Consider the following 16,034-nt stretch of genomic DNA (forward strand, 5'->3'; position numbering starts at 1 on the left):
TCCATTGCCACATAGAGGCGGAGTGGCCTCATGTGAAAACGCACTCAGTGCTGCCATGTGAATATCGCACCTTCCCTCCGTCTTCCAAAACACATCTCCGCAGACCTCAGAAACCAGCTGATGAGGCTGCACACTTGCGCAGGAAGCTCCTAGCTGACTGGAGGGCAGGAGTGAGCCCACGATGCACAGTTCTCACTGGAGAGACCCAAGGAGTTTGGTCATGGTTCGGAGCTGCTGATGTCGCCTGCTTGATTAAGTGAGCAGTCCCTGCAGGACACTCACAAGGCCTGCCTCACAAAGTCATTTTGCTGGGAAATGGAGCTGTGGGGCATGGGAGACAGGCTGGAGTTCGCATCCCTTTGCTCCTGAGTGGGCTTTAATTCAACGTTCATGAGTATCCAGACCTACTGGGGGCTGTATGAGATCCCTTCTTCCACCGTGTTTGGCACATCCCCACAGTCCCTGTTACATGCTGGTTTCCATCTCACAGGGCCTGTTTAAGCGCAAGCCCCTTATGCCCCTCCCATATCCGAGAGGCAGGTGCCATTTTGAAATAATCAAGAATATTCTGACAGCCACAAATCTCAGTAGATGTGAAGGGCAGAGCTCTCCACTCAGATCCCTGGTTCATATAGCGAGGACAGTATTTTCCTGAGAATGCCTATGGGAGGACAGGTGCATTTGCACATGTAAGGATCTGTTTTGCATGCAACCTTTGGCAGATACGGTTCTTTGTAACTGGCGTCCAGCCTGGCCCTTGGAGATCTTTCTCTAGTGTAACAGGCTGTCTTTGTGTGTATGAATAAGGAGGGGTTCTACAGTCTGGTCCATGGAGAAGATAAGGGATCTGCTACTGCTGCTAGCTGATGGCAAGTGCCTTTAACTTGGCTAGGAACAGCCAGCGGGGTTGGAGCTGTAGGATGAGGGTTCTAGTCCAGGTTCCCTATGTGTTTGATTTGCAGAGTAATCGCACACAGCGCCTGGGTGTATTGCAGCACCAGAGCAAGAGAGCCCAGCTTCTCACATGCAGGAGTTGTAACATCAGATAGGTATAAGAAGTGCTAAGGACCCTCTGAACCTGTGCTTCACTTTATGGTGTCTCTGTCTCTCTTTGTCTTCCACAGTTTCAAAGAAGCTGGCTCCAATCACACCCAAGGTGCCCTACGGCCAGTCAGGCGGTATGTCCGACCAGTCCACGGGACAGCCATCCCCCGTCAGCCTGTCTCCCACCCCTCCGAGCACCCCTTCACCCTATGGACTGAATTACCCACACGGCTACTCACTGGCCTCAGGCCAGCTCTCCCCAGCTGCTGCTCCTTCCCTGTCTTCTCCTCCTTCCCTGACGAGCACTTTAACCAAGTCTCGACCCACCCCTAAGCCAAGGCAGAGGCCCACGCTGCCACCGCCACAGCCTCCCACAGCAAGCCTGACCGGCGCTAGCCCGCAGTCCATGGACCACACCCTGCTAGATGACATGTCCCCCGGGGAAAGCATGTCCACAGGTAACCAAGCCGTTCGCTCCCTAGAGCTTTGATCAGATCCCTTGCAAGGTACGGCAAGGAGAGAGGCGAATGTGATCAGCTAGTTTGTCGCCACACCGACAAGTCTCGGCGGCATCAGTTATCCGATGAGTCGGTGTTCTCGTGGGCTGAGGGGATGAGCGTGGGGATGCCAGAGTCCACTGTGCAGCAGGCACTACAGAGGGCGTCAATTGAAAATCAGACGCCGCTGGACCAACGGAAACGTGCTCCTGGGTGTTTGGATCCAGGGCCAAGATGCAGGGTCTTTAAGATGCTTTTATTTTAAGGAGTGGTGGGGACAAGTTTTAACTCTGAAATCTCTGCATTCCCCTCTGAATCCGGGCTTCCTTAGCAGGGTGATTGCTTAGAAGGCAAATATCTGAGGGTAAAACCTGCCCTGGCAATGAGGCAGAATTAAAATGGTCAAAGGCATGTGTATGAAAACACAGCTCTCTTCTACCATGTGCTGTGTCGGCAGCCACCCCACAAGCTGAGGTTCCCTGGTGAACCCGTGGTGCTGCCCTCAAGCCCTGGAGTGCAGCAGACAGGACGCCAACTGGATTTAAAGGCCCTGTGCTAGCTGGCCTGCAAAGCTGGCTCAGGCCTTCTGTTCACTGAGGCTGCAGCATAGATTTCAAAGCCATGCAGGCTTTTGTTGTAACCCATCTGGTGGGGGTCTTCTCCATACTGCAGGTTGAGCCCTCGCAACAGCCTTTGGTAAGTCTTACAATTGACTCCCTTGTTTTTTTAGAGCTGTCCTCCCCGCCACCTCTAGCAGATGTTTTGAGGTGCCCCCTGAGGCCTCCAGATAAATGGGGGTGTTGATATAGAAATATAGCATATAGTGGAAGGCAAACTGGCCCAGGGACCTTAGGATGGCAACAACATGTAGGCCTATCTGGTGTCCTTTTGCCTGCTCTGAGGGACTGGTCATCGTTTTGAGGTGTATCTCATGGCCCATGATGACTAGAAATACATATTATACATGGTTGGAAACCTGGGAATCCTGGCTTTCCATTGATGTATAGTGGATCTTTCTACTCTTGACAGTTCATGAGATCAATATTATTTAAGTTATACTCTTGCATGTCCGCTGACTCCTTTCCTTGTAGAACAGCATCTGTGGCCCAGCCCTGATCTTCTGGGTTGTGCTCGAAGGATTCACAAGGGAAATTATACCAATGCCCCCCTAGTACTCCAGGATTGCAGAGCAGGCGGTGGTAAATAGGAATGGCGGATTGGTTTGTGTCTGAGTTCTCCCCATGCAGGTTTCGGAAGCTAGTCTCTTTATACTGTAATGTATTCTATGCTCTGTTTTATGACTTGACAGCCACAATTCTCTGAACCGTGTTTCTGTTGTGTTCTTGTCTCCTTGTTGCTGCTTATTTTTGTTTCCTTTCTCCCAATCCTATGATTGTGTCCTTGCAGCTGTTTGAGGCGAGTGATGCAATATTGGATAGGTGTGAGGGGGATTCTCAGGGTAAGCTGGAGTTCCCGTGCAAACCTCCCCTCTCTGGCACTTGAAAAGCTAACCCCCTAGACTGACCTCCAGCGGCTGGCTGTTGCGTCAGATTCACCACTAATTCCATCTCGCTCTCTTTGGCCTTTGCATGGGGCTCGCTGAACCGGAATTGCATGGCTTCTTGGGCCTGTGACCGTATCACAAGTTCACCAATAATTACCTTATTAGTAAACTTGTTTCTTTTGCTTCCTGGAACCGCTGGCCTTTGTTCCCGCCCCCTTTGTATATTGAAATCAATCAATGAAAACAATCCCGTGACCAGCTCCTAACCTTCCCCTCCCCTTTCTTCCCCTCCCAACCATGGCTTAGAACTGACCTGTATGAATAATTTCTCCCTCTTCCATTTCATGTATTGTTTTTCAGAAGGGATGTCATGATATTGCCGTTCTTAATTGCCTTGATTGGGTATTGATGCCGATGGTATGTTTCCTGGGGATATTTAGCGTCACTAGGTGGTGCTTATTTACTCTGGCCAGGAGCACTCTGGAAATGCGCGCCGATAAAATGAACAAATAGCATCATGCAAATGCGCTGTAGCTTTAAGAGCCTAGTCACAGGTGACGAATGAGACTTGCATGCTAGGCACGTGGTATGGGACTGTTAGGCTGAGCAGCCCGGTTGATAAAAATGGCCACTGCAAGTCACTGCAGTGCCACACCAGTATAACTCCACGTGCCCTGCAATGGAACGCACAGGCCCAGCACGTCAGTGGGCCTCCACAGTGCACCAGCAGATGCACTACACGTTTGGATGGCATGTGAACTGGACGAGTGTGCATCCACAGGCTGGCCTCCACCGCGGTGTTAGCGCCAGCTATAACTTGAGTGTTAAATCTAATCGGCCAGAAATCTCTGGGTCCACCTAGGCGTGCTTCGGACTCAAGCTAGCTGGCCCGTCGGGGGATGCGTAGATGCTCGAGCTAGTAAAACAGAGAGAACAAAGCTATTCTGTGCTACTAATCCAGCCACCCCGGCAGCGCCAAGGTGTGGCTGCTCTCACTAGAGCTAAGCTAACTCGAGTATAGCTAACGCTGCTCTGAAGACAAGCCCTAAGGGGCTGTTGGAGCTAGAATTTTTGCTCCTGTCTCCACACTAGTTAAGTGATTGCCGTTTAGCTCAAGTTAGCTAACATGTTTGTAAATTCTAGTCCAGTCCCTCCACAAACACTTGTTCCAGGACTCAGATATTAGTGGTTTACCCCAGGGTCCAGCCATAGGCTCCTAAGCATTGCTAGAGCATCTCTAGACTGACATTTGCATGGCTGTTAGCTAACTTAAATGGAAACGGGCACAAAAACTCGAGTCCAGACAGACCCTAAATAACCACTTCACAGACTGTAGTCATGACAGCACACCCTGGTTTGCTATGTTCTTCCCCTTTATTTTTCCAGCAGGGGTTTCCTCAATGTCTTCCCAATACATGCTGCAGAACCTTAGTCCGATGGAAACAATCTCACAATGCTGGTTAGCAGTGAGCTTATTTCAAATACACATGACAATTAGGCTTCTTTATTTCAAAAACTAAAACTGCTTAATGTCTGTTGGCCGGAAACGACTCCCTGCCTGAGCCTGCAAGGGATCAAAACTGGAGCCCCCTTCCCTTCCCCCTGAGACCCTGCCCCTGCTCCACCTCTTCTCCCAGACCCCACCCTTGCTCCGCCTCTTCCCTTGAGGCCCCGCCCCCACTCGCTCCCCTACCCCTTCCTTGTTGCAATCCTTTCCACCTTCCTCCTCCTCCTCCTTCCCCCACCCCCCGCAGCTGGGCTCCCTCTGCTCTGGGGCTGGAACGGGAGCTGCAACCTGATGCAGAGCCTGCCCAAGAGATACAGGAAGGAGGCAGCCCCAGCTGAGTAGGGGCTGGCACGGGTTGATGACCCAGTACCTTCCCCCCGCCACTGCGGTAACCAGACTTTTGGTGTCCAGTCAGTTTGTCTGACCGGACACTGCCAGGTCCCCTTTCCAGTTGAAAACCGGACACCTGGTAACTCTATCCAGAGTAGCTAAATTATAGAGCCCCCCACACCGTGTGAGCCAGCTGTATCCCTAGTCCCACTGGCCAGATATGCAAAATGGTCCAATATCTGCAGCTGCTCGTTTGGCATCAGGGAAGAGATCATCTCAGACACCCATGGGCAAATGGCCCGGCCTTAGCGCAGGGGGATGGCTAGGTGACCTCTCGAGGTCCCTGCTAGCCCTACAGCTCTGTGGTTCTAAACACGCCTACCCGGTTTACACATCCACGCTGCAGGCTCTGGAGAATGCTGATGCCCCCAAGAGGCGTTAGCTGCGCTCCTGAAAACATGGGCCCACTCCCATGTTTAAGGCTGCGCGAGGCAAGCTGTATTCCAGTTGGAAGGGACGCTTGTGCGGTCATTAGGAACAATGGACCAGTGACGGTGGAAAAGGAATGTAAAAATCCGGGGGCAAATTTCTGGTGGTGCAAGCTCAGGGAAGTCAGCAGGGTTGCCCTGGTGTAGGCAAGAGCAGAATTTGGCCCCTGGTGTAAAATGAGCGTAAATCTTCATGTAAAGTGTTGGGGGAGGGGAGAGGGAATGTGGGCGCTGTCCCACCGTCCCGTCTCTCTGGGTCGCACATCCCCGGAGCAAACCGTACAGGTGTCAGAGCACAGATTGTGCCCGTGACATCTGCCAGTCATAACCCCCGTGGGCCAAACTCTGCTCCCCGGCCCACACAGCAAATCTCAGCTGGGGTCCTCTGCTCTCCACCAGGCAGGTGCTTACGCAGGGCTGGGAGTGCTCTCTCCAGCGGGTCTCCATCTGCGCCAGGCCTATGTATTGCATAGGGTTTCTTTTTTAACTCTCTAACTCCAGGACTTGAGTTTGCTCCTCAGGGCTCCCGGCTGAGGGGCAGGAGCTCAGAAAACCCGGCGCCTGTTTTTCCAATCTTTCCCTCCCCCATGCCCCAGCCTCTTCTGGGCCCATGCTCAGTGTGACCCTTCCCACTAGCCGACCATAGGTCCAAAAGTGTCCCTCCCATGCACAGGTGAAGAGCCGCCTGCCCCCCGTTCGCCTGCCTGATTCACCGCCAGCCCAGAGCCGTGGCCTGGCTCCATGGCAGGCTGGGCCTGTCCCTGGCTGTTTCCACCACGGTGACTCATCTTCCCTTCCTCTTGGTGTGAAGTGGGGCTCAGAGCAGCACAGAGCCCGGGCGCAGGGGGAGAGTTGCCAGGCAGGGAGAGGCAGGACTGACTCTACCCAGGAGGCCCTTGTCCAGCTCTGCCTTCCTCTTACCACAACCCACCACCACCACCAAAAACAACAACCCTCCCATTAAGGTATGAAGTGCCACCCGCCTGGCCAGCATTCGAAGGGTTACTAGCAATGTTCCTTCTAATTTTTTCTATCCATGTGCGGACTGAATTTTGTTACGTGCACCAATATTGAGGTATGTGCGGACGTGCGCCACCAGTAGAAACAAAAAACCTAGCTAGGATGTATATTTTCAAAAAGTTACCATAGGGATAATTACTCCAGCCAGGATAGATTGGGCATTTTAGAACTCACTACTCAAAGAATTCAATGGAAGCGTAAGAGAGAAATAAAAACGATGAAATGCACAGACCAGTCAAAAAGCTAAAATAACACACTTTGAAAGAAGTAACAACAACAATAATACAAGTCTGTGTTGGGAAGTGAGTGTGAAAGACTGTGTGTGTGAGTGAGAGAGACAGACAGACACAGAGTGTGTGAGACAGACACAGCCTCCACACAAGGGTCCGGAGCTGGAGCCCACCGGGCCCTGGGCCTGCTGCCGGTCTGTGGAAATCCATGTGGCATGAGTGCAGCCAGCTCGCTCTGCCCGTCTAGTGGTGGGAGCAGTGTGGAGGCCTGAGCTCTGCTCCTCGTTCCCTGGGCTGCAAGGAGCTGGCGTGCCACGGACGCAGCACCCTCCGCATCTGTATCTCCCTAGCCGCTCCTCCCATCGGTGCAGCTAGAAAAGTAGATTGGCTCAACACAGGCTACTTGAGGGGGCAAAGGGGGAAAATGGGGAGGGGGAAGTCCCAAAAGACCCCCCCCCGCCAAAGCAGAGTAACTTACTATATTTGAAACCTGCACTGATGGCCCCTTGACCCTTCCCCAAAGGCCAGTCCAATGCTGCACACTGTGGGCAGTCCATGTACCTGTCCGGCCACACACCTACGCATGCCCCGCCCTCAAACAGGCCGCAGGCCTTGTGTGTCACTCATTTCCCTATGATTCAGGAAAAGGGAGAATGCATGGAGTGGGGCTGGCCTTGGCGGCTAATTAGAAACCTAGCAACCCTGGCTAGTGTGGTAATTGCGGCACTTGCATTTGTCAGCTGGAAAGGACCCAGCTAATGAGGTGGCTGCGTATTTGGGCGAGTTAGTTTAATATCCTTTCATGTCTTCCCCCCGCCCGCCAAACAATCTCTCCTGCCTTAGGAGAAAAGATGGAAGGGGCTGAATACTGGCAGGTTTGAAAGGGAAGATGGGGTGGGGTTTAGGAAATAGCCATGAGTACATGAGAGGTAATAGCTCCTGGAGTGTGAGATCTACTGTCAAAGTCCCTGCCCTGGAGACATTCACAGCTAGACTAGGCAATAGAGAGTGTCCTCTCGAGACCAATCCTGTATTCCCATGGGGAGGGTAAGCTAGATGACTCCATAGCGTTTTCCACTCTACTATCTACGATGGGGAAGGATTGAAAGGGGCTAAGGCGAGTCTGCAAAGAGTAAAGGCCCGAAACAAAAACAAGGGGGCAGTAGAAGGTGCCAGTTTCTGCCCCGTGTTTTGGAAAGACTCTGGGCTCGGCACTTGTGCTGAGTCCTAGCAGGCCCGTAGTGATAGTGACAAGAATGAGAGAGAGGCTGGCTGCTGCAACGGAGACACCCAAGCTTCAGGAGAGGAAGTGAAAACGATAGACGGTGCAAACCTAGACTTTATTATGACATCCCTGTGCTCTGACATTAACAATGTACTAGCCTGAGAAACGTTTTTGCCGCTGAGAAAAAGCAGCGCCTCCCAAGCTACTTTTTGCTGATCTCATCTGTCCGTCTTAGCGCGGGTTCGCCCGGAGCAGCCTCTTACCTCTGCCTTTCTGTGCCCGATTGCAGATCTCGTCCACTTTGATGTTCCTTCTATACACGTCGAGGTTGATCCCGCACTCCACCGAGATCCGCTGGAACAAACCCAGAGACATTCCGTGGCAGGGAAAGTCGATTCGGAAGAGGAAGATTCGGAAAGCACCGCCCTATGACATAGCGTCCCCTTCCCCCATTGACTCTCTTGTACATACATGTGATCCCATAACCACTACGGTCCAGAGACCTTGCCATGGCAGGGCTTGCTCTCAGTCAGGGCTCCATTCGCCAGCTACCGGCGTGAGCTGGCTGGATGGACATGTGTGATTTGCAGCAAACGGGGACAACCTGTCTCCATGGCAAAATGCATTTCTGGGGCAGTTTTGGTTATTTATTTCCATCAGTTTGTTTCGCCTTATCCAAACTTTGCCTTTTGACTTGGTGCCTAAGTATCCCCCTTTCAAGCTTTCAGCCCTGTTCCAAAAATAACCCCAACCCCCCTCCCCGCCCCCCAAATTCCCATTCCCCATTGCTCTTCGGCTTGGGGGAGGGAGGCAGGGTGGTCATTGTAGTAATGGTGCCCGATGGGTTTGGCTCGTTGGGTTCCACCAGCGTCCCCTTGCCTGGTAGCTGGTGAAATCCTCGCCCGGTGGCCCATTGCTTTTCCAGCTGCACTGCTGTGCTGTCAGTGCCCATGCTGTCTCCGTCCCCTGCAGGAAGGCTGCCATGGGAGAGGTGTCTTCTTTAACCCTTAAATGCCTGTTGTTTTCCAGACTGTCTGCCAAACTGACCGCTTTAGGGTGAGACCTACAGGGTGGTCTCCAGGAGAGCGTTTGCCCCAGTGGGATCTGAACCATGTCTCATCATTCCCAAATACCTCACCCCAGCTTTTTTCCTTCCCCTGTTTCTTTGTTGGCTTGACTCCTTGTTGGCCGGAAACGACTCCCTGTCTGAGCCGCAGCCGGGGATTTGGCGAGGAACCAAGTGCGCCTGTTCCTCTTGGGATCACGGCAGGCAGTTGGGAGCGGCATGGACACGCCTACCATTGGCAAGGGAGGCGTGGGCCCCGTTGGCGTGAACGGTGCCACTTTGTGCTGGAGAGCAAGGCCATGCTTTGAATAGCAATAATGTGCCCATGTTGTGTCCCCCTAACCATGCTTTAGAAGGTGAGATGTGGCCCGGGTGACCTTGCCTTTCCAGCTCACTGCTCACCAGCGCAACTTCCTCATCTCCCCCCACCGTGTGTCACATATTCCTGCATCAGTGTCTGCGAGGGGAGGGCGAAACTGACGACAGGGACATGTTACCAGGGACCTGATTACAGTTTACTCGGCGCTGGGCCTTAGTTAACTCTTTTGTTTGGGTGGTGTGGAGCAGAGGTTTTGGTGGTGCATGCAAAGACAAATTTAACCTTTTATCCTTTTGAAAGATATATATATATATATCTGTCTGCATAGATATATATATATTATATATTTGTATATATAAAATAGATCTATATATATATTTGTTTTATTTGAGCCATTCCATCTGAACTGGTGTACCAATGTAAATTGAAATGCTTAGCCTCCCCGGATCCAGTATAAATGTATAAAGAAATATTCTCTCACAGCCGTATTTGCAAGTTAGGATGTTACAGCTTTTTGCACAGTTCATAAGTGCAACTCATCACCCAGACTGTAATGGGGACACGGGGGGCCGGGGGTGTAGTGCAAAATCACCTGAAATAAATGTGCAAATTGCTGTCAAACTGTTGGTAAAACTGGGGTTCTTCTCCTCGAACATGGTCAACTTACTGTATTTGCAGCAGTTCCTCCAGAAGGACTGCAGGTTTGTGTCTCACACTCTGTCTTGAAATATCAACACCCCGAGCAGCTTCTTGAAAGAAGCCGCACACTTGACTCACCATGCCACCCTGCCCCCAACTCTCCCTGACGGATGTTCTCATTAAAATAGAATCAACTGATGTTGTCTGCTGAACCCTTTTATGTAGCCTCCAATGCAGGTCTCGCTGTGCCTTTAGCAGTCTGTTTTGCCAAGGAGAGGGGGCAGGGAGGTTGTAGAAGGGTCAGTGGTGAAGATTCATCAGTGAAAAAACCTTGCCATTCTCAGGGGTTTATGCTGCAGCCCATCTCCATGGTATCTGGGCGTCTTCTCTGTAAAATCAGTTGTGATAGCGAAGTCTGTAGTGGAATTCATGGAGTCTCTGGCACTCGTCAAGAGGACACCCAGGCTTGCTGCACTGCAAAAACAGCCTGGAGGGTCCAGGGTGACTTTTTTTCTCTCTCTCTCCCCCCCTAGAGCAGGGGTAGGCAACCTATGGCACGTTTGCCGAAGGCAGCACGTGAGCGGATTTTCAGTGGCACTCACACTGCCTGGGTCCGGGGGGCTCTGCATTTGAATTTAATTTTAAATGATGCTTCTTAAACATTTTAAAAACCTTATTTACTTGACATACAATAGTTTAGTTATATATTATAGACTTATAGAAGGAGGCCTTCTAAAAATGTTACAATGTATTACTGGCACGCGAAACCTTAAATGAGAGTGAATAAATGAAGACCCGGCACAGCACTTCTGAAAGGTTGCCGACCCCTGCCCTAGAGTAAATCTGTGCAGTTTGCAAGTAAAACGCAGGGCTTTCCTACCAGCCAGCCCTGCAAACTCAGCCTGGGAGCTGAAAGTCAAGTTGGCCTCTTTACTTCTTGTACAACATGGAAAACAGATCCTCTCAAACTATTTTGATTTATTTTTGTTAATGAGATTACAAGTTTGGTTGATAAAGGTAATAGTGTTGATGTATTATACTTACTCTTCTGTGAGGCATTTGACTGGGTACCACAGGACATTTTTGATTAAACAACTAGAATGATATAAAATTTACATGGCCCCCGTTAGCTGCATTAAAAGTTGGCTAAGCGATAGGTCCCAAAATGTAAGTTTAAGCAGAGTTAGCATTGAGTGTGTCTGTTTCCAGTGGGAGTCTTGCAGGACTTGGTTCTTGGCCCTGTGGTGTTTAACATTTTTATGAATGACCTGGAAGAAAACATAAAATCGTCACCGATAAAGTTTGCGGTTGTGACAAAAATTGGGGGAGTGTTAAATAATGAAGAGGGCAGGTCACTGATCCAGAGCAATGAGGATCATTTGGTAGGCTGGGTTCAAGCAAATAATATGTGTTTTAATACGGCTCAATGTAAACCTGTTCATCTAGGAACAAAGAATGGAGGCCATACCTACAGGATGGGAGACTCTGTCCTGGGAAGCAGGGACTCTGAAAAGGATTTGGGGGTCATGGTGGATAACCAGCTGAGCATGAGCTCCTAGTGTGATGCTGTGACCAGAAGAGCTACTGTGATCCTAGGATGCATAAACAAGAGTGTCTAGGGTGACCAGACAGCAAGTGTGAAAAATCGGGATGGGGATGGGGGGTAATAGGAGCCTATATAAGAAAAAGACCCCAAAATCAGGACTGTCCCTATAAAATCGGGACATCTGGTCACCCTAAGAGAGTCTCACATAGGAGTAGAAAGGTTACTTTACCTCTGTATTTGACACTGGTGCGACCACTGCGGGAATCCTGTGTCCAGTTCTGGTGCCCACAATTCAGGAAGGATGTTGATAAGTTGGAGAGGGGTCGGAGAGGAGCCATGAGAATGATTAAAGGACTAGAAAACCTGCCTTACAGTGACAGACTCAAGGAGCTCGATCTATTTAGCTTAACAAAGAGAAGGGTAAGGGTGACTTGATCAGAGTCTAGAAGTATCTACACGGCGAACAAATATCTAATAGCGGGTGCTTCGGTCTAGCAGAGAAAGGTCTAACACAATCCAATGGAGGTGAGACTCCCTGGCACAGTAGTCCCTTCTGGCCTTGAAATCTGTGAATCATCCCCAGCAGTAAAAGCCCTGCAAGGTCAAATTAGATCCTCAGGCACTGCAAGGCCCAGGTCTGCTGACTTGAGCTGCGGGGCAATACAATTACTGTGTAGATGCTTGGGCTGGGGCCTGGGCTCGGGGGAGGACCCGGCCTTGTGTGGGTTTGCACAGATGGAACCGATTGAAACTCCAGTTTTGCTGATGTACGTGGAGGATCTGGCTCCAGCCTCCTCTCCTGTAACTGCGCTGGCTCTGGAGGGCTAACGGGGTCAAAAGCAGCACAGACTTATTTCAGGGTCTGATTTGCTCCCATGCAATTCAATGGAACCCCTCCCCTCCTTCGTTTCAGTGGAGCACGATCATGTCCGCAGTCACTAAGGTCAGCAGATAAAACGTTCACTAGGTTTAAGCCTTACGTGCTTTCCTGAATTTGGGCATGAATTGGTGTGTAGCGAAGCTCGGCGGGTGCAGAAGGAAACCACGGCTTCAGGCTCCAGGCCTCCAGATACTTGCAGGGAGGCATAACTTTGCTCAGCTGAGTCGTCCCGTGGATTCCAAAGTTAAGCGCATCCATAAATGTTTGCAGGATTGGTGCCTTAGACACGAGCACGTTTCTTCTTCATCCTAACCAGTAACTTCTAACAGCACCCAAAATTGACCCAGAAACAAAGAAATGAAGCTGTTCAGTTCCCAAATTGCTCCTCTCAAAGGCAAACTCTCGTGTGTTTCCTTCGCCAAACCTGGGAGTGTTAGATCTGCTGATCTAGGGCATGGACTCTCGCCTGGTTTTTAGTCTGATTCCAATCAGTCCTGGAGTGAAACACAACCCAGCCTATCTGCCATCTCTCTCTTCACTGCCTGGCTGGCTCCAGTGGTGTTTTAGCCCCAGACAAATGGCCTCTTCTGTTGACAAAAGTGGGTCAGACTTCACTTTGAAACTGTCTCCCAATCATAAAACCAGGTAAAACAATGAGCGTTCTCTACCTCTGATCTCTCTTCCAGACCCAATACTTGGTAGTTCAAAGTTCTGTATTTATTTTCCAGAGCCTGCAATGTAAAGAAATATTATCTGGTCTGGCAGTGTTACAGGGCGGTAGGGATTTTATATCTGATCTGGATCCTTAGTAAGAGCTAAATTCTTATTACTGTTCATTATCTGTACTCTGGTCGCTCTTCAGAGCCTGGTCATGGACCAGGGCCCCACTGAGCTCGGTGCTCTACAAACACAGAATAAAAACAGTCTATTTTTGTGCAGTTTATTCGAAGGGGAACTCCTGGGTTTTTCTGCCAAATGTTGCACAGACAAGAACCCAGAGAAGTCTGGGCTAGTGCATAAGGCATTGGACTGAGACTTAGTTAATAGAGCTGGGTTCCCTTCTGGGCTCAACCCATCTCCCTAACCTTGGGGAGTCCCTCTGCCGTCTCTGTACCTCACTTTCCCACCTGTCAAATGGGGATCAGGCCACACCAAAGGTCTCTGATGCAGTGATGTCTGCCAGGATCTGCTGAGAGCCTGAACTGCCCCCTCAGTGGTGTGGGGAGTTAACCCAGATGCCCCATGATGCTCATTTGAATGGCAGCATTGTTAACTATTTCATTGCATGCAAGGAAGAAGAGGGAGGGTTACAGATCTGCATGGTCTCCTTTGGTGCCAGTAGTGGGTGGTGTTTGGGAGATGCAACCACTTCTTGTTGCCCCACCCCATTCATGGAACGGAAAACCAGAGGGGGAGAGCTAAGCCTTGGGGGTATTTGAGCTTCACCAAAGGCAAGTCCTTTGAGCCCAGTGGGCCATACCACTACCACCCGCTCTCCCAGGCAGCCAGCCTCTCTGCCCCAGAGCAACAAAGGCCAAGTCTGCTCTGCTGGTGGGTGTGGGACCAACAGCTTCCTCCCTGACACTAATGGCTGCTGATCCATCCTCTGCTGCAGGCTCAGGCAGACATTGTTGCATTGGTTACATTCAGGTTGCATTTTTGAGCTTCCCTTCGCAATGATGAAGGCCACAAACATTTCACTTTAACAAAAGCTGCAATTGCCATCCTCACATCTGGGAGCCAGGGCTCTGGGCACATGCCTCCATTGTGCCTAGGCCTCAATTCAGCCTCGCAGGGCGGGGGAGTGTGAATCTGAACCCCACGGAGGGTGAGCTGTGCCTGCACAGACATACTGTGAACATCTGTGCCATCTGCTGAAAGTGAGGTTTCACTTTGGCCTGTCAAGAGGGCGGAGCTTGGCAGCGTACTCCTGCTTATCTTTCTCCCCAGTTCGAGCTGGAATGGGGATCAAACCTCTCCCTTGCCTCATAGGGTGGCTGTGAGGATAAACAAATTGAAGACTACGACACCCCAACCACAGGGGCCATGCAGGCATAGGGTGACCAGATGAGGGAAACAAACTATCGGGATACATGGGGTGGCGGGGGAGGGCAGACAGATTTCTTTCTGTTTCCAGGACTAACTAACATTGTCAGTACAGCAATGAAAAATGGGTGAACATTTGGCTGGAAGTTGATGGCGCTGAGCATCTTGGGAGGACGCTGCTTTCCTGCAAAACAGCTGAGCCGAAAAAAGGATTCCCTGCCCCAGATCACCGTGTGTGGTAAGATTGGACGTGGAGCCGTCCCCCTCACAGACTCCATTGGAGCTGCCCTGATTTACGCCGTCTGGGATCTGCTCCATCTTTTCTTGCTGTGGCCTGCTCCAGCCCCTTCGCCATGCTGCGGCTATTCTGAGCCTTCCCTGTTGCTTCCCACCCCTTTGCTGGCCCTGGCCCCCACACCAGGGATAGCTCAGTGGTTTGGCTCCCCGGGCCATGGAGAAACCTCATCCACCCTCTCCTTCTGGCGGCTCAGCACTCCCCTTCCAGGCTAGCCAAAGGCTGCAGCTAACGCTGTCCACTCCCCCTACTGCTCTGCCCACTGGCACCTGCCCTCCTCTGGGTTCCTGTCTCTTTCCACATCACATTCAGCCTCTTGCAAGCCTCCTTCCCCCTCTGCTTTCCTTTCCCGTCCTCCCATCCCTGCCACTGCCTGTCTCTTTAGCCATCTTAGTCCCGCCTCCATTTGTGACTCTGTGCCTTTGCTCACCCTTCCTCCTAAGCTTGCAACACCCTCCCGCTTCCAGGGCATCAAGACAACCCTCTTTCCCTCCCCCAGCCTGCCCCTGCCCTCTGCTCCCACGCTGACCTACAGGAAAGAGTGGTAAGACAAGGACACAGTGAACCCCTGGGGCCATCTCTCCCCTGGAAGTGGTGTCGTGCTGTCCCCATGGTTTCTGCTCTGTTCACTGCAGTGCTGTGTGGATAAGCTTGGAGCAAGGACCCTGTCTCCTTACCAAGGTGTCACACACAATCATGGTGCTATACAAATCCTAGCGACGCCATCCGGCCGGGGGCAGTGCTGCATGGCAGTGACATAGCTCCTACTGCTGCAAACGCTGGCTCCTTGATCTGCTCCGCGCAGCATCCCATGCACACCGGCTGGGATCTCCCCGGACTGCCTGCTGCGGGGATGCCTGGGGTGGCTTCTTGCTGTCAGGACACTACACCACAGGCCCAGGAGACCAGGGCTTGCTCCCACCTGCATAAAGAGGAACCACCAACACAGTTGTTCCTCCAGCTCCTCCTTCTGGCACCTTTTCAGCTGCATGGCCTAGCGGGTCCCAAAGTCCAGGACTGCAGGGGTCTGTCCGACCCCTCCCCACATGACAGCACAAGTAACTCCACCAGACCAATGTTACCCGTCTCCTGCAGGAGGAAGACGAGGGTTCTAGGTTCCATTCCTGGCTCTTCCACCCTCTTGGGGGAATCGTTTCAGCTTGGTGTGCCTCAGTTTCCCCATATGTGGAATGAATGGTGAGCTCTGTTAGTGTGGAGGAGAGGGTGGAAGGTGCTAAACAAAGTCTCTCTGCTAACTCTGGCTAGTTGTGGTAGAGGAGGAGTCTTTGAACCTGAGCCAGCTCCCAGGCTTCTAAAAGAATCAAACAGGACTTGCCAGAGCAGGGATCCGTAAAGACCAGTATCCTGGCTCTGATCATGTTTGGCTTTAATCCCTCG

At 51.4% G+C, this 16,034-nt stretch overlaps 1 protein-coding gene across 11 annotated transcripts in view; it reads left to right on the top strand.

Moving 5' to 3' along the window:
- The window catches only part of ARHGAP44 (Rho GTPase activating protein 44), a 151,771-nt gene extending 141,920 nt beyond the window's left edge, over nucleotides 1-9,851 (top strand). For 9 of the 11 annotated variants that reach the window (XM_054047735.1, XM_054047744.1, XM_054047745.1 and 6 more), the window contains 2 exons: nucleotides 1,125-1,502; nucleotides 8,135-9,851. In XM_054047735.1, coding sequence (XP_053903710.1) covers nucleotides 1,125-1,502; nucleotides 8,135-8,277 — 521 coding nt within the window. In that variant the 3' untranslated portion in view covers nucleotides 8,278-9,851. Of the gene's footprint in view, nucleotides 1-1,124; nucleotides 1,503-2,948; nucleotides 3,001-8,134 lie in introns of all 11 variants that reach the window. The other 2 variants (XM_054047739.1, XM_054047742.1) reach the window with 2 other exon arrangements.
- Nucleotides 9,852-16,034: the final 6,183 nt, after the last annotated feature.

This window comes from Malaclemys terrapin, chromosome 13 (assembly GCF_027887155.1).
Source record: "Malaclemys terrapin pileata isolate rMalTer1 chromosome 13, rMalTer1.hap1, whole genome shotgun sequence".
In the NCBI taxonomy this organism is placed as follows: Eukaryota; Metazoa; Chordata; order Testudines; family Emydidae; genus Malaclemys; species Malaclemys terrapin.